General features: G+C 41.3%; 1 protein-coding gene across 2 annotated transcripts in view; it reads left to right on the top strand.

Annotated features, from left to right (window-relative positions):
• The window catches only part of LOC121579924 (E3 ubiquitin-protein ligase RNF128), a 53084-nt gene extending 39668 nt beyond the window's left edge, over positions 1-13416 (top strand). The window contains exons 4-7 of one of the 2 annotated variants that reach the window (XM_041894923.2): positions 10230-10312; positions 10451-10547; positions 10808-10982; positions 11499-13416. In XM_041894923.2, coding sequence (XP_041750857.1) covers positions 10230-10312; positions 10451-10547; positions 10808-10982; positions 11499-11587 — 444 coding nt within the window. In that variant the 3' untranslated portion in view covers positions 11588-13416. Of the gene's footprint in view, positions 1-10229; positions 10313-10450; positions 10548-10807; positions 10983-11451 lie in introns of both variants that reach the window. The other variant, XM_041894924.2, reaches the window with a different exon arrangement.
• Positions 13417-19469: the final 6053 nt, after the last annotated feature.

The following is a 19469-nucleotide window of genomic DNA, read 5'->3' as shown; positions in this document are numbered from 1 at the left end:
TGTTACAAGCTAGCATCCACCGAACTGATGTGAAAGTGCTCTGTTATGTTTCATCCTACGTTTATAAGATAAAAAACTATATTTATACTCAGAATTTGGCAATAAGACATACAGATCATGAAAGCAAAGACATTGTTTTGTTAAAACCAGATAAACCCCCCAAACAGCGATAAATCTAAATTGACAACACCATGTATATGCAAATTAGCCATAGCGATTTCTGACTATGATAGAGCGCGTCACATATAGCCTACAGTAACAAACTAATGAACAGGTTATGTTCTTCAAATATTTTAATTTCGTATTCTAATGTTACCGAAGACCTTCATAAACACAACCAAATGACATTGTCACAAAGGGGGGTCCAACGAGGCCAGGCTTTTCTAGTTAAAATTGATTTATTAGACTGGCAGCTATTGGTACTCCTCGAGGCCTGGCTATTCTACTGTTAAATTTGCATACCGGAATTTTGACCGTCATGGCGTTGTGAGGATGAAATGCTCAAAGTTTTTGCATTTTATTATATTTATCTCAAAGTACTGCTAGAGTGTAAAATACACATATTTAGGAGAAGTCAGGGACAGGTGGTTTCAATGATTTTATTGAAATTAAAGTTATTGAAATTACAAAATTGAAAACAGTCAGATGGACCGTTTTGGCGGTTCTAGTGTCAATACTTTCAAGCAATAGTGGACCTAATTGATTCAAAATTGTTAAATAGACCTCAGGGGGAATACCATCCCATCCAGGTGATTTGCCTTTATTCATGCTATCCAATGCTCTTTTGAGTTCATTGAGAGAGATTTGGGCTCCCAGCGAGGTGGCTTCCTCTGTTGAGAGAAGAGTTTACAATCAGAAGTGTACAGTTCTTTATAGAAGTGGGAGAATCTTTGATTAATTTGGGTTATGATAGTAATTCCTGATTTACAATCAGAAGTGTACAGTTCTTTATAGAAGTGGGAGAATCTTTGATTAATTTGGGTTATGATAGTAATTCCCCTGTTTCAGATTCAATAGTTGCTGCAGGGCATTCGGAAAGTATTCAGACCCCTTGACTTTTTCCACATTTTGTTACGTTACAGCCTTATTCTAAAATGTATTAAATTGTTTTTTCCCCTCATCAATCTACACACAATACCCCATAATGACAAAGCAAAAACTGTTTTTTAGAAATGTTTGCAAATGTATTAAAAATACAAAACTGAAATATCACATTTACATAAGTATTCAGACCCTTTACTCAGTACTTTGTTGAAGCACCTTTGGCAGAGATTACAGCCTTGAGTCTTCTTGGGTATGACACAACAAGCTTGGCACACCTGTATTTGGGGAGTTTCTCCCATTCTTCTCTGCAGATCCTCTCAAGCTCTGTCAGGTTGGATGGGGAGTGTCACTGCACAGCTATTTTCAGGTCTCTCCAGAGATGTTCGATCGGGTTCAAGTCCGGGCTCTGGCTGTGCCACTCAAGAACATTCAGCGACATTCAGAGAAGCCACTCCTACGTTGTCTTGGCTGTCTGTTTAGGGTCATTGTCCTGTTGGAAGGTGAACCTTCGACCCAGTCTGAGGTCCTGAGAGCTCTGGAGCAGGTTTTCATCAAGGATTATCTGTACTTTGCTCCGTTCATCTTTCCCTCGATCCTGACTAGTTTCCCAGTCCCTGCTGCTGAAAAACATCCCCACAGCATGATGCTGCCATCACCATGCTTCACCGTAGGGATGGTGCCAGGTTTCCTCCAGACGTGACATTTGGGATTCAGGCAAAAGAGTTCAATCTTGGTTTCATCAGAACAGAGAATCTTGTATCTTATGGTCTGAGAGTCCTTTCGGTGCCTTTTGGCAAACTCCAAGTGGGCTGTCATGTGCCTTTTACTGAGGAGTGGCTTCTGTCTGACCACTCTACCATAAAGGCCTGATTGGTGGAGTGCTGCAAAGATGGTTGTCCTTCTGGAAGGTTCTCCCATCTCCACAGAGGAACTCTGGAGCTCTGTCAGAGTGACCATCGGGTTCTTGGTCACCTCCCTGACCAAGGCCCTTCTCACCCGATTGCTCAGTTTGCCGGGCGGCCAGCTCTAGGAAGAGTTTTGGTGATTCCCAGCTTATTCCATTTAAGAATGATGGAGACAACTGTGTTCTTGGGGACCTTCAATGCTGCAGATTTTTTTTGGTACCCTTCCCCAGATATGTGCCTCGACACAATCCTGTCTCTGAGCTCTACGGACAATTCCTTCGACCTCATGGCTTGGTTTTTGCTCTGACATGCACTGTCAACTGTGGGTCCTTGTATAGACAGGTGTATGCCTTTCCAAGTCATGTCCAATCAATTGAATTTACCACAGGTGGACTCCAATCAAGTTGTAGAAACATCTCAAGGATGATCAATGGAAACAGGATGCACCTGAGCACAATTTCGAGTCTCATAGCAAAGGGTCTGAATACTTATGTAAATAAGGTATTTCTGTTTTTTTTATTTTTAATACATTTGCAAAAACAATATAAACACTTGTTTTCATTTTGTCATTATGGGGTATGGTGTGTAGATTGAGGAAAACATTTAATGTAATCAATTTTTGAATAAGGCTGTAACATAACAAAATGTGGAAAAAGTCAAGGGGTCTGAATACTTTCCAAATGCACTGTACATCAGCTAATTGATCATTACTGCGTAGCTTGTTGGCCAGTAAATGACTTGGACGATTACCATGGAAGTAATGGTTGAGTCTAACTCGATGGATGTCAAATTCTGCTCTCTGTCTTGTCAATAAATGTAAGTTCTGTCTTGACTTGGAAAGAGGGCTAGCTACTTGGTCTGAAAAAAGTGTTTGTTGAGAAAGCTCTAACGCAGTTAACATTTCCAATTCTGATATTTTCTTTAATTGAGATTTATTCAACCCAAATGCAAATGCTGTTGCATTAGTTTTAGTAAAACCTTTGGTGGCATCCCATAGAATCCGGGGGTCATCGGCTGAATTTTTATTGATAATTATGAAATAATTTAGAGTGTAGGTTTTTGTAGTAATGAAATGTTGAAACATCATCGTGTGGCTCTTTTATGAGATTCTGACATTTTAATTGGCAGTAGTTGGCGTGGGGATCGGACGAGCGCATATGTCAAATTTCTGTTTTCTTAGTTTTAGAAAATACAGGTGTAGATAATAATATAAAATCGATTTGGGAGCATGTTTTATGCCTTTTTGAGTAGAAAGCGTACTCATTTGCATTTGGATTATGTGCTCGCCAGGCATCAATTACGTTTTGGTTGCGTGTGGATTGTAGTTAGTCTTATTAGATTTGTCCTGCATGTCCAAAATGGCATTCATTAGTAAAGGCCATTTTATTTCCTTTATGGATACATTTAATGAAAGTGATTCTGCCTTCTTGGTCTTCGCCTTTACCTAAGATGGTGATTTTGAGTTTATTATGTATCATTCACCTTTAGTTTTGTTTGGGGCTGATGAAAAAGCAGCCAGTTTGTACAAATGGGTCTGCATTCTATGTGCATGCTTATGGAGCAGGTGTGTTTCTTGGAGTATTGCTACATCAATATGGTTTCTTTATTTCTTTATTTATTAAAACATTTTTGGGGGTAGATCAGCTTTAATATTGCAGATAGATTGTAACTTCCATCAATGTAATTGTCTGCATCACTTCCAATCCCCCATATGTTTTTTCTTCTTCTCGCAAATATACAGTGGGGAGAACAAGTATTTGATACACTGTCGATTTTGCAGGTTTTCCTACTTACAAAGCATGTAGAGGTCTGTAATTTTTATCATAGGTACACTTCAACTGTGAGAGACGGAATCTAAAACAAAAATCCAGAAAATCACATTGTATGATTTTTAAGTAATTAATTTCCATTTTATTGCATGACATAAGTATTTAATCACCTACCAACCAGTAAGAATTCCGGCTCTCACAGACCTGTTAGTTGTTCTTTAAGAAGCCCTCCTGTTCTCCACTCATTACCTGTATTAACTGCACCTGTTTGAACTCGTTACCTGTATAAAAGACACCTGTCCACACACTCAATCAAACAGACTCCAACCTCTCCACAATGGCCAAGATCAGAGAGCTGTGTAAGGACATCAGGGATAAAATTGTAGACTTGCACAAGGCTGGGATTGGCTACAGGACAATAGGCAAGCAGCTTGGTGAGAAGGCAACAACTGTTGGCGCAATTATTAGAAAATGGAAGAAGTTCAAGATGACGGTCAATCACCCTCGGTCTGGGGCTCCATGCAAGATCTCACCTTGTGGGGCATCAATGATCATGAGGAAGGTGAGGGATCAGCCCAGAACTACACGGCAGGACCTGGTCAATGACTAGTGAACAACAACGCTTAGGCCTCTACTTCCAGCTTAAACATACTATATACATTTTATGGACACAGTCAATTTTACAATAATTCTATTTTGTTTTTACTCCTGAACTTCCTCTACGCTCAACTTCTCCAATCATTTTCATGATGTCCATCCGGTTTGCTTCTATATGTCATATCTTTCTTACTGTGCTCTTTCACAAAAGCTCTCAACCTATAACCTATATACTTATTATGGACACAGTATGCTTTACATTAGTTATCTTGTTGTTATTAGTTGTTGTTATTAGTCCCATCCTTCAGCTCCATTCAAGACCTCCCATCTATCTCTTAACACCATCCATATTGGATTTCTATTTGCCATATCTTTTTCAACTGTACTGTGATGTTTCACATATGTTTTTTTGCTAGGATATCAAGACAGCTGGAATGTTTGATAGGACAATTTAGTCCTTTCAAATTCCAAGAGAGAATAGCTAGTGTTGCCATTGTTTTTCAGAAATGAATGTTATATTAATGATGTAATTGTTATCTTTAGTGTTTGTAAGCACATGGATGTGTAACAACAATCAGGACCCACAGGGAAACTCACCCATTGTTCGTTCCCCACCCAGAAAATCCTCCTTGTAAACCATTCAACCCCCTTCCATAACCCCCACCCCTTCCCGGTTCCCCCGCCCTGCACTATACAGGGTTGCAGCATAACAGCGAATGGCAGCCTTACACATGAAGTCTCTTAAGCTGCAAATCTTTTTAGGTCTTAAGGTATTACAAAATAAATCAAGTAAAACAAGTAACCATTTTCAGACCTTTACAGTTTAATTAGCAGATTTGATGATTAGGGTGGGTAATGAAGATATACAGTATTTATAGAAGTGCAAGCCTAAACTGTCAAATAGGATACTGTAGCTCTTATCCAGAGCGACTTACAGATAGTGAGTGCATATATATATATTACTTTTTTTCATACTGGCCCCCCGTGGGAATCGAACCCACAACCCTAGCGTTACAAGCGCCATGCTCTACCAACTGATGGTAAACATATTATTAGCAATATGGTTTATATTACCTTAAACACAAATTTGCCCTCCATTTTTATTAAGCGTTTAAGTGCTCCATACTTCAGTGCCTTCAGAAAGTATTCATACCCCTTGACTGATTCCACATTTTGTTGTTGTTACAGCCTGAATGTAGCTCAGCTGGTAGAGCACGGCGCTTGTAACGCCAAGGTAGTGGGTTCGATCCCCGGGACCACCCATACGTAAAAATGTATGCACGCATGACTGTAAGTCGCTTTGGATAAAAGCGTCTGCTAAATGGCATATTTTTCTCACCCATCTACACACAATATCCCATAATGACAAAGTGAAAACATGTTTTTAGAAATGTTTGCTAATTTATTTTAAAATGAAATACAGAAATATCTAATTTACATACGTATTCACACCCCTGGGTCAATACATGTTAGAATCACCTTTGGCAGTGATTTCAGATGTGAGTCTTACTGGGTAAGTCTCTAAGAGCTTTCCACACCTGGATTGTGTAACATTTGCCCATTTATTATTTTCAAAATTCTTCAAGCTCTGTCAAATTGTCATTGCTAGACAAACATTTTCAGGTCTTGCCATAGATTTTCAAGTAGATTTAAGTCAAAACTGTCACTCGGCCACTCACAAACATTCACGGTCTTCTTGGTAAGCAACTCCAGTGTAGATTTGGCCTTGTGTTTTAGGTTATTGTCCTGCTGAAAGGTCAATTAATCTCCCAGTGTCTGGTGGAAAGCAGACTGAACCAGCTTTTCCTCTATGATTTTGCCTGTGCTTAACTCCATTCCGTTTATTTTTATCCTGAAAAACTCCCCAGTCCTTAACAATTACAAGCATACCCATAACATGATGCAGCCACCACTGTGCTTTAAAATATGGAGAGTGGTACTCAGTAATGTGTTGTATTGGATTTGCCCCAAACATAACACTTTGTATTCAGGACAAAAAGTTAATTGCTTTGCCAATTTTTTTGCAGTGTTACTTCAGTGCCTTGTTGCAAACAGGATGTATGTTTTGGAATGTTTTTATTCTGTACAGCACGTGTCAATCACAAGGCCTGCGCAATGATTTGGGTTGTCAATTCATTTTGGCCCATTCCATACTGCCCCCGATGCGCTGCACAACAAGTCACAGCAAGCACTGCCAACGTGCTGCACGCCAAACGGCAGTGCATTGCCACACACACACCCCTCCTCCCAGACCCAGACCCACACACACACCCTCACACGAGCCAGCCAGTGCACTGTATCATATCATCGCTAATGCCACTGACCGAAAGTTTAAAGGTGTTGTAGGCTAAATGTCCATGCCAAGTTTCAGTTCTAATGGGTCATTGGTTTAGCCTACAGAAAATGTCATCTTGATTGTCAAAAAGTTGTAAGATAAAGGATTCACACACAGGTATACATTACTACTAAAGGACAATAGGACACACAAGCGAGTAGAAATTAGTCAACAGTTGAGTCATCTACTTTATGAAATTACAGCCTGGTGCGCTCGCATCAGTGAATTCAATGTCAATTGCGCTGCTTTCCTGTGTCTCGTTTACAGCACGCAGCGGAGGGAAAGTGTACAGACACATGCCACAGTCCTAGCTAGGCTACTAAAATGTTGCAGTATGGCTTCGGTTTTTAAAGCTTGACAATGAATAACCAAAAAACTAAACGTGCAACAAAACACCATGCAAATCCATGCAGTGCAAAACATTTTTTAAACATGTTTTACGTTTAAATGTTACAACAACCTAGCTACGTATTTGTTATTTGGAGTTATTAAATACTTTAATTAGGGTCGCAGCATATTATGCACATCTGCAAGCATAGTAGCAAAGGCTGGACAAATATTATTTATATATTTTGTTTTAATATGTTCATAAGTAGACATAAAGGGCCATATCTTTTCAAATAAAAGAATGGCCAGTTTGGGTCGCAGTTGTATGCATGTTTATTTGTCTGGCCTGCAAATTCGTTGTTCTTTCAATATGGGCCGTGCGCTGATTGAGTTTGACACCCCTGTTGTACAGGCTTCTTTCTTTTCACTCTGTCAATTAGGTTAGTATTGTGGAGTAACTACAATGTTGTTGATCCATCTTCAGTTTTCTCCTATTATAGCCATTAAACTCTGTAACTGTTTTAAAGCCACCATTGGCCAATGGTGAAATCCCTGAGCAGCTTCCTTCCTCACCGGCAACTGACTTAGGAAGGACGCCTATATCATTGTAGTGACTGGGTGTATTGATACACCATCCAAAGTGTAATTAATAACTTCACCATGCTCAAAGGGATATTCCTATCTACCAATAGGTGCCCTTCTTTGTGAGGCATTGGAAAACCTACCTGGTCTTTGTGGTTGAATCTGTGTTTGAAATTCCCTGCTCAACTGAGGGACCTTACAGATAATTGTATGTGTGGGGTACAGAGATGAGGTAGTCATTAAAAAATATGTTAAACACTATTATTGCACACAGAGTGAGTCCATGCAACTGATTACGTGACTTGTTAAGCAAATTTCTTGGAGATGAAATATATTTTACATGTTGTCAACAATCTAAGCCAACCCTGTCTGTTTTGCCCCATAGTTGCACACACGTCGGTTTTGTTGTTTAACAACCAACACGTCTATGGGGAACTGACTGTCTGTTTTTCCCCAGAAACCATGGTAATTAGTATCAAATTTTCCGTTCCTGAAAAATTCACACATAGTGGTTGCCTAGGACCACAGGCTCTTATGAAGATTACCTGTATGTATGCTAGGGATGTGACGAATGGAAACATTTTCTTAACGTTTAAACTGCCTTTTTTTTATCGGTTTTCCGTTAAAACTATAAGAAATGTCCATGTGAATTCACAATGCAGAATATGGTCCTATTGCGTATGGTGGTCCTATTGCGTATGACCGCTAGGGGGAAAGGAAGTTCTATCTACCGCAGTCATAGGCTGAATCTCAACCTAACACTTGGCCCCACTCGAGTCTGCCGGTGCTTTGGCCAAAATGAGCATTGAGACGATGCGCACTCGACGTCCCAACTGCCACTTATCAATATTCCAAAATTGTCTCCCGCGACTGGTCTTGTGCATGACTCGCTCGCTATGAAATACGGGCACTGGGGCAAACACAGACGTGTACTCTGACAGACAGTGAGAAAGTTGTAAAAACAAAATGACATCTCTACTACTACTACCTACCATTCAAGGGTTTTTCTTTATTTTTTTCATATTTTTTTCTATATTGTAGAATAATAGTGAAGACATCAACTATGAAATAACACATATGAAATCAGCTAGCTTGCTAAGGATGATGGGCACTGCACAGATAAACAGTGTGTAGCTTGTCTCTAGTGATCGGGGAAAAAATAGATAGTTACATATCGCAATATGTTTTGACAATTTTATCGATATAATTTATTTGCTACTTGGCTGTACCTGCGCCAAAACTCCAGAATTGTTCATCCTATAGCTTGTTCTCCATCTTCTTATTAAATAGTGAGACAACATATTTTCAAACTTTTATTTCCCTGACAGATAACTTGTTTTCTCATGCTCTCTCTTGTCTCTCTGCAGCAGAGTCATAGGCTGAATCTCAACCTAACACTTGGCCCCACTCGAGTCTGCAAGTGCTTTGGCCAAAATGAGCATTGAGACGATGCGCACTCGACGTCCCAACTTATCAATATTCCAAAATTGTCTCCTGCAGCAAAACCGCAGTATCGAATTGCAATACATATAGAATCGTGAGAATCACAATACATATCGTATCGGCAAATAAGTATTGTGATATTGAATCGTGAAGTCCCTGGCAATTCCCAGCCCTTCTTGCATCTTATTTACGCTAGTTTGACAGCTTGCTGATGAAGTTGTAGACATGTTCCTAGCAGCCAGTCCATACTTCAGTATGTTTACAAAGCACCAATCGCTACGTTGTAATGTTGGGTCAGCTAAAAGCACAGTGCAGCAGCAGAATCGATGCTGTACTGACTTGGGGCAGAGCAGGCTGTTTGCTGCTTTCGCTTGCCTTTCTCAGCCATTTTTCTCAGCCAACGTTAGAGCATTGTTGCGTTAGGTATTTTGTATTTTTCCCTTTCTGATAATGATTGCGACCTGTTAGTGGTAGTTCTGTAATAACTGCACTGTGATTTTAATTTTGTCCCAAAAAAAATAAAAAAAATTGGTTAGGGATTTTTTTTCTTAATGTTAACATCCCAATTTCGTTTAAACATTTGAACGTTTAGACTTGTCACGATATCAACATTTTACAAACAATACGATACCAGGCCAAGTATCACGATACCAAGTAGTATCGCGATACCACGGTGGAAAAAAATCAGGTGCCTAGCATCCTGTTCGCCCCGTCCCCCGGACGCTTGTTCACGTTTTCTAAACATTCTCCAAAAACCTGTCACTGAAATTCACACTTCTGCAGAGGCCGTATCACTGTAAATGCTGCACGGCCAATGCAGATGCCGATTGACCATGCAGTGCCTTTGAGGGCTGGTAGGGGATGCAGCTGGCTGATACACTGCCACAAGTGATATGCGCATGAATGTGAAGTGGATATTATTGGACCTGTGCATACAAGAGACTAGTGGCTGTTGCTTAAATTCACCTGAATTTATTAACAAAACTGACTTTAAACATTTTATAACAGGTGCCAGCAGGTTCTTTAGATCGGTAGGGCTGAAAATGTCGGCAGAATCATATGAAACTGTACTACGGTATTCTAAAATGTTGTTATCGTAAGTATCATGGTGTTTTGGTACCGTGATATTACCGCGGTACCGGTATACCGTGCAACAATAGTTTTAAACGTTCACACCCCAATGTATGCTCAGTGCCACAACAATGTATTTTTAAACCTGTCTTTCAGGAGACTGGGCCTGATGCTGACACCTGTGCAGTGTGTATTGACGCTTACAAGTCTGGCGACGTGCTGACCATGCTCACCTGCAAGTATGTACCAAACTACAGCGGCTTTTAGCTTGTTTAATTAATTGTTTAATATTGACAAATGGAGTAGAGTAGGCCTACCCGGTCTGCTATTCCAACTGCCTTCATTTTGTGATTAGGCTAATTTGTTTAACTTTCCAGTCATTTCTTCCATAAAACCTGCATTGAGCCCTGGCTATTGGAGCACAGGACCTGCCCCATGTGTAAATGTGACATCCTCATGGCCTTGGGAGTAGAGGTAGGCAACTGCACCTTGCAGCATGACCCAGTACTTTGAAATAAACTTTGACTGTCATTCACTGAAGTTCTTGATTAAAGACTGTTTTAGATTAAACATAGTATTTACACTGCTAGTGGTTATTGTTTAAGAAGAATAGGCAAACATGCTAGATTGCTGTTCTCAAGGGTTGCAAGTTGAAACCTGTAGTGGGACCTGAAATGGCTTTGTTTTTAAGAAAGTGATGATATTCATCTATCCAACTCAATCCCCCTGAGCAGCAGCCGGAGGTGGACCAGCCCAGTCATCAGTTGACCATGCAGCCAAACACAAGGTCCTACCCCAGGGTCCCAGTCTCAGAGGACACCCGGAGTGAGACAGCCTCCTCAGGCTATGCCTCTGTACAGGGTACAGAGGAGCCCAGCAGCCCAGCAGAAGATACACACATGTATGAAAGTAAGACACACAAAATAGTTTTTGATAGCTTTTTCACATAATAAGCGTTGTCTATAGAGATAAGGGGGAGTCATTTTGTTCAGTTGGTAGTGGTACCTCTGTGTGGGTTCTTTGGAAGATGCTGGCTTTCACGTTAGCTCAATAATATGTCCTGAAGCCCTTGCTCAAGACATACCGTGTGAATTTTGCCACCCATATTTGAATTATAGTGGTTAGATATTCCCATTAATGAATTTTTCAAATACTATTTTTGTTTAGTTAGTTTGATTGCTGCAAGTAGATATCAACAAGTCCACTACAAAGTCTATCCCTGATCATACAACTAGTATTGTTGTTACTGTCTGGGGTTAAAGTGCCTCCTTTCCGTCTCTCTCATCTCTATTTAGCTTGCCTATCCATTGACATCTGTATGAGTGATTGTGCCAAAGTAAATATTGACCAGCAGGCTGGTTTTTGTACTGTTTTCTAGCAGCACATGTGGGGCTTGACTGACTGGTAATGATGTTCCTGTTGCAGCGTTGGGGCGCCATCCTGGCCCAGGGTCAATCCAGGTGGACATCGTCCAGCCCCATTATGACAACCTTGCCTTTGAGGGCAACTCATGAAACCAACGGGAACCCTTGATATGAAAAGCATGCTCACTCCAAGCACTGGAGCTTGGCTAATGGGACTTGCGCCACAATCAATTACATTCGAATATGTTGTTTCCTGTGGTCATAAAGCAAGGGAAACCAGGAATGTGGGTCTGAGATTATTCATAGGAAAAGAGGGCTCGACTTATATATGCATATCATTTTAACATGAAATTAATGAGGCAATCCTTCGATGCACTACTACTGTCTGAGTTTGGAAATGATACTGTCTAGTTTCATTCTGATCTGAATTTAATTGTACTTTTAATAATATAATTTATTTGATTAAGTTTCTTGAGGTTTAATTACTTCAGTCAATGTATCACTTGATCAGTTACTTATTTTAAATTGTTTCGATATGCTAATTTAACACCCACAGGTTATTGGGATTAGACTACTGTCCTTTAATGGGGTTTTATGACAACAGAAGTTCTAGAGGCGATATGCAAATTCAGTTTGAAAGACCCTTCGATTTCGAAACGTACAATAATACAGTAGTTAGTGTATTAGTATAAGTAGGGTTGCAAAAATCCGGAAACTTTCCCAAAATCCCCAGGTTTTCCAGAAATCCTGGTTGGAGGATGCCGGGTTTTGTGGAAAACCAGGGTATTTGGCGAAAGTTACTGGATTTTTGCAACCCTAAGTATGTCATTTTCTGATAAGGTTTGCTGCTTTACAAATTTTCTGATAGTATTTGTTGCACATGGCAAATTATTTTTACACTGCTATTACAAATTATTTTTACACTGCTATTACAAATTATTTTTACACTGCTATTCAAAGCTCAGTTGTACTTCTGGTATGTGTCTTCTAAACATTGATTTTATTTAAAGTAACTGTCCAGTGTTTCCCGATTTCTATCAAATATGACCTATAATTGACGCTTTTTTTTTTTTTTCCTTCCAAAATGTAATCAACAATCTTTTTAAAAAAGTTTAAGGGTACAAGACTGTAAATATCTGGCTGTGTTGGCAAAATCACTACATATCCCATCAAGCCAAGGTGGGAGAAGCTGGCCGTTGTCACAGTTCCAAGACCAGTCAGAAACGTCCAGCTAACCCTATGCCAATGAGGCTGGTGAATCTCAAAACTGAACTTGGATCTGCGTTAAGTAGCAACGATATCCTTCACCACCGTCGTCTTACGACAGATATCTCGAACCAGTCAAGACTATTTAACAAAACAATAAAACATATCATTTTTACATTTCTATCCAGCAAATGTCTGAGTTACATAATTGTTTAACTAGCAAAGGAGTCTTGAAGTGGAGGGTGCAGTATTAATGAAGTTTGGCAATGAGGACAAAAACTAGCATAGTTCAGCTAGCCAGCTAGTTTAGCCAGGGAAAACAAGCTCGGGCCTAGTGCGCACATGTGCACTAGGCTAATTCGGGAAACAGATTGTCGTTTTTATGTCCTGATATCAGGAGCTGGCGGCAAAGTTTGACTAAACAATTCAGAGACTGAAATTCAGATGACTTATATTTAAGGAAAGCGAATCGATATACAATCCCGAAATCAACTGTAACTGTCAATAGTGAAACAAAGCTTAAAACAATGTTTGAGTGAACCCTGAATACAGTAAATTAATGGCGAAGTCTCTTCCGGACACATTAGGCGACGACTCCTCACCACTATACCGGTCATAAAAAATATTAATCAGAGTAGACCGCTGATTGGCCAGCTCATCCTCTACAAGGAAATGGCAAGCATTTTGTAAATGGTCTTTGAGATACAAGTTTGAGGCAGAGTTTTTGATGTGTTTTTTTCTCCAATTTATGCTTTGGCCACATACGAGTATAGGATGAGTCAACAACATTATTTAGGTATGAGTTAACAGAATATGAACTTTTAAAAGTGTGATTTTCACTGGACAGTTACTTTAAATCATAAGCATAGAATGTTAATGTCTCTCGATCAATCCTCAGTTTTCCTCGCCAAGCAGAGGAGAGCATAAGATTGAGGAACATTCCAGGTTCTAAATATAGATTTTCGTGTCTCATTGGATGCGTTTAGACAGGCAGCCCAATTCTGATATTGATTTCACTAATTGGTCTTTTGACAAATCAGATCAGCTCTGAAAAAGACCTGATGTGAAAAGATCTGATGTGATTGGTCAAAAGACCAATTAGTGGAAAAAATATCAGAAGTGGGCTGCCTGTCTAAACGCACCCATTGTTGCTAATTGATTGTACATGTTGTGATGTCACGAGAGGCTGGGCTCTCTGGAGGACAAGAGTGCTGCACGTCCACTTCCATGAGGAATATAAGGATTTGGAGATACTTACCTTTGGGAAATACTCACCTTTGGATATATGCACCTGTGGAAATACGTGTGGGACATTTGGAAGGACGTTTTGCTGGGTTGGCCACTAGCTGCAACACGGAATACAGTAAGACTGGGGAAAAGTTATTTGAGCGAGGGAGAGTTATGATTTTGGATGTGGAAGAGACATCCCTGAACTGTTAACCCGTAAAGAGCCACCAGAGAACAGAATTGTGTTGTACTTTCGTTAGTTTCCCAAGACCTTTAATAAAATCCTTGTTTTGGTTGAACCTGGTCTCCTTGCACTACTTGAGCAACCCCGCTGAAAGCTGTGTAGCCTCTCGTGACATCACAGATGGTGGAGAATACAGGCACGCTCAAGCGTTAATAGTGCATGTCAGAGGAGGATACCGAAGGTTTGATCACCCAGTTTTCCAAGTTGGCCGTAGGCTCCCCGCCGACTGAAATGGAGGACATATTGAAAGCCCTTGTTGCTGGCCAGCAAGCCCAGATGCAAGCAAACGTGGCTCTCTTGGAGGAGCAAAAGAAAGCCAACCTTCTGAAGGCAGAGGAATTGCAGTTGCAGAGACAGAGGGTGGTCCAAAATACCCGCCCAATAAAGGCAAGTGACTTTATATCTAAGATGGGAGCTACCGATGACATTGAGGCATACCTGCATGCATTTGAGGCCACGGCCACTAGGGAAGCCTGGCCCAAGCAACAGTGGGTTGGTCTGTTAGCCCCCTTTCTAACCGGGGAATCGCTGAATGCTGTCCGGGACCTGGGCCCTGACCAGGTTACTGACTATGATGCCCTGAAGTCTGAGATCCTCAGCAGATATGGACTCACAAAGTTTGGTATGGCCCAGCGCTTTCACAGCTGGACCTTCCAACCAGACCAACCTCCTCGGGCGCAGATGCATGAACTTGTCCGAATCGCAAGGAAATGGCTGGATCCGCAGAGGAATACAGCAGCGGCGGTGGTGGAGGCCGTTGTGGTGGATCGTTACCTCACGCGCCCTGCCTTATGAGGCAAAACGGTTCATCAGTCAACAGGCCTTGACCACGGCTGATCTGACCGTGGAAGCTGTGGAAAAGTACCAGGCCACAGCGGAGATGCTGAATGCTTCCCGAAAAGACCCCAGGAGGGCGGCCCCACCACAAATGGGAAGAACCCGTCCAAAGGACCCCAAGGTCTCGAACCCAGCCACGTCAGGACTTTATCCCGGCTCCAGGGGGAGCCAGAAACCAGGCGGGTCCAAGAAGAGTACACCAGGAGGGGGGAAACTCGACAGTGTTACCGGTGTGGGGAGATGGGACATATCTCCTGGCAGTGTGGGAAACCAGCCGATGAACCTATGCCCACTGCGGAGTCCTCCAGCTCAGCACCCACACACCGTGTTGCCTCGCTCTTGGGAGTCGTAGATGGCGGCCCAGATCGACCCCCCACCTGCCCGGTAACTGTGAATCACCATGATGTGGAGGCCTTACTGGATTCTGGTAGCCGGGCCACCCTGGTGCGTAAGGATTTGGTGGGCCCAACGTGTCTGACCCCGGGGAAAGTCCTCCCAGTTTCCTGTGTCCATGGGGACACCAGAGAATACCCCATTACTGAACTTACAATGACCAGCACACGGGGAACCATACACACGACGGCGGGGGTGGTTGATTCCCTCCCGTCCCTGTCCTAATTGGACGAGACTGCCCAGCCTTTTACCCACTCTGGAGAGAGTCTCAGGAGAGGATAACCCGAGTACCTCGGAAACGGAGAGGCAAGACTCATCCTGGGAAGGCTCCGGTGCAATCCTCCGAGTTACTCACTCCCGCCCGGGCTCTGATAGGGATGGCAGGTGCCCAGACCGACACCGAGACTGGTCCGGATACGGGAGAAGAGAACGCAGCCCAGGAAAGTGCTCCGTTCTCCAGTGAAGAAGACGTCCCAGGCACCCAAGAGCTTCCCCCTCTCACAGGCCAGTATGGTACGGCTCAATTACAAGATCCTACTCTTGCAAATGCCTTAAGAAATGTGCAGGTATTAGAAGGTGTAGTGTTAGGTGATAAGACAACCCCTACTTACCCCCATTTCGCAGTAAACCGGGGGTTAGTATATCAGATAGTCAAGAAAAATGAGGAAGTGCATGAACAGCTCCTCGTGCCACAGCCCTATCGGGCCACAGTACTCAACCTAGCCCACACACACCCGCTAGGGGCCCACTTGGGGGGTAGAGAAGACTAAGGAAAGAATCATGCAACGTTTCTTTTGGCCAGGAGTACACAAAGAGATAGAGAACTACTGCCGTAGTTGCCCTGAGTGTCAGCAGGTTGCGCCAAAGCCCACATATAGAAACCCGCTCATTCCCTTGCCCATTATCGAAACTCCTTTTGAGAGGATTGGATTAGACATAGTCGGGCCCTTACCGAAAAGTGCCAGGGGACATCAATACATTCTGGTCATTCTGGACTATGCGTCCCGGTACCCGGAGGCCATTCCGCTGAGGAAGGCTACATCCAGACAAATCGCCAAGGAGCTGTTCCGTCTCTCAACTAGTCTGGGAATCCCAAAAGAGATATTGACGGACCAAGGGACTCCATTCATGTCCAGGGTGATGAAAGAACTCTGTGCTTTACTGAAAATCAAACAGCTGAGAACCTCGGTCTACCACCCCCAGACAGATGGCCTAGTCGAACGTTTTAACAAAACGTCCTTCCAAATGTCCCACACGTATTTCCACAGGTGCATATATCCAAAGGTGAGTATTTCCCAAAGGTAAGTATCTCCAAATCCTTATATTCCTCATGGAAGTGGACGTGCAGCACTCTTGTCCTCCAGAGAGCCCAGCCTCTCGTGACATCACAATGTACATTTGGTTTAGCACTTGTTTATTTATTAAGGTAAATCCCAAAATGAGGGACTGCCTCCACCTACTGTATGCTTGTGACATTACTATTTCTTACATGCTCTGCCCCACCCCTCTGCCCATTGCTTCATGATCTGTAGCTACATGTCTCTTCTTTTTTTTTTTTTGTCTGTTATGAGATTGATGCATGTTAGGTATTTTTAAACTTGGAAATACTGAGTCCTTCACGGTATGGCAGTAAGAGTTTCTCTTTGAACCCCCTGGCTTCATGCAAATATTAAAAAATGTGTTAGAGTAACTACCTGTGCTTTTTGGGTGTGTGCCTTTAAATGATTCACCTGTGCAATATATAATTCCATGCCATCCTACTTTAATAGGGAAATGCTACGATTTCACTGTATTTTCAACTAGATTGTGCAAGCACTTTACGTGAATGAACTCATTACACTTTCAATACATGTATCACTTTTTTTTTTTTTTTTTTACCTAGTTCAGCCTTTCCAGAGTAAATGTCTATTATAGGATTTTGCTTAAATAAGGGACAAAGGGTATTCTATATTTTATTTTACTCAGTTACAGTGCCTTCAGAAAGTATTCATACCCCTTTACTTATTCCACATTTTGTTGTTACAGCCTGAATTCTAAATGGATGATATGTATTTTTTTTCCTAACCATCTACACCCAATACCATGATGACAAAGTGAAATCATGTTTTTAGAAATGTATGCACATTTATTGAAAATGAAATACAGAAATATCTCATTTACATAAGTATTCACACCCCTGAGTCAGTACATGTTAGAATCACCTTTGGCAGCGATTACAGCTGTGAGTCTTTCTGGGTAAGTCTCTAAAAGCTTTGCACACCTGGATTGTAGAATATTTGCACATTGTTCTTAAAGAAATTATTCGAGCTCCGTCAAGTTTGTTGTTGATCATTACTAGACAGCCATAGGTTTTCAAGACTATTTAAGTCAAAACTGTAACTAGGCCACTCAGAAATGTTCAATGTTGTCTTGGTAAGCAACTCCAGTGTATATTTGGCTTTGTGTTTTAGGTTATTGTCCTGCTCAAAGGTGAATATGTCTCCCAGTGTCTGTTGAAAAGCAGACTGGACCAGGTTTACCTCTACGATTTTGCCTGTACTTAGCTTTATTTAGTTTATTTTTATCCTAAAAAAACTCCCTAGTTCTTGCTGATGACAAGCATACCCATAACATGATGCATCCACCACCATGCTTGAAAATATGAAGAGTGGTACTCAGTGATGTATTAGATTTGCCCCAAACATAATGCTTTGTATTCAGGACATAAAGTACATTTCTTTGCCACATTTTCTACAGTTTTACTTTAGTGCCTTATTGCAAACAGGATGCATGTTTTGAAATATTTGTATTCTTTACAAACTGGAGTAACTACGATGATGTTGATCCATCCTCAGTTTTCTCCTATCACAGCCATTAAACTCTGTAACTGTTTTAAAATCACCATTGGCCTCATGGTGAAATCCCTGAGCGGTTTCCTTCCTCTCTGGCAACTGAGTTAGGAAGGACGCATGTATCTTTCTAGTGACTGGGTGTACTGATTCACCATCCAAAGTGTAATTAATAACTTCACCACTTTTTTTTGTTTTACCCATCTACCTTCTTTGCGAGGCATTGGAAAACCTCCCTGGTCTTTGGTTGAATCTGTGTTTGAAATTCACTGCTCAACTGAGGGACCTTACAGGTATGTGTGGGGTACAGAGACGAGCTAGTCATTCAAAATGTTAAATACTATTATTGTGCACACTCCATGCAACTTATTATGTGACTTGTTAAGCACATTTTTACTCCTGAACTTATTTAGGCTTGCCATAACAAAGGGGTTGAATACTTATTGACTCAAGACATTTCAGCTTTTCATTTTTAATTAATTTATAACAATTCTAAAAACATAATTCTACTTTGACATTATGGGGTATTGTGTGTAGGCCAGTAACACAAAATCGCAATTTAATTTAGGCTGTAACAACAACAAAAGTGGAAAAAGTAAAGGGGTGTGAATACTTTCTGAAGGCACTGTATGTAGGAAATGTGATAATTGGTATATATTCATAAAATACTTTCAGAATATCGTAAATACATTTTCATTTGATCAAAATATTGATTGCTTTTTGCTAATTTGTTCATTTTGTGTGTATATGGATTAAAAGCGTTCTGATCTTCATTCACTAGTGACACAATTATTTGGCAGAAAAGGCCATGCTCACCTCTGCTGGAATTGAGAGAGAGACGTTTGGCAAATAGGCAGAGCAGGGAAGGCTAATCACATTTGATTGGTATTCGCTGTAGGCTGCTCTGAACACAACCTTGTAAAGAACCTATAATTAAGTTAAATGCATGCAAAAACAAGGCAACAGTAAACATGTAATCCCCTATGAATGATTCAGTGCCCCCCTTGGGCCAAACAGTGTAATTTTGTAAATGATGGATCGCTAAGGCAAGATGCATCAGTCACCCAAGTTTTGTCAAAATCTGGCCAGTGGTGTCTGAGATCACGTTGGTTAGCTAGACTCTAATCCCTGAGGATGTTTACCAAATTTCAGCACTGTTGAGTCGAACAGGTCAAGAGATATAAACATGTGCCCGTAATAGTGCCACCGTGTGGTCGATATGAATGTTCTTGCCAAACTGTTACAATACGAATATCCTAAAACCCTGAAATTAGTTAAGCTACCTCAGCTTCCTTCA

Source organism: Coregonus clupeaformis, chromosome 13, assembly GCF_020615455.1.
Source record: "Coregonus clupeaformis isolate EN_2021a chromosome 13, ASM2061545v1, whole genome shotgun sequence".
NCBI classification, from domain to species: domain Eukaryota; kingdom Metazoa; phylum Chordata; class Actinopteri; order Salmoniformes; family Salmonidae; genus Coregonus; species Coregonus clupeaformis.
This window is presented reverse-complemented; position numbering and strand designations above follow the sequence as displayed.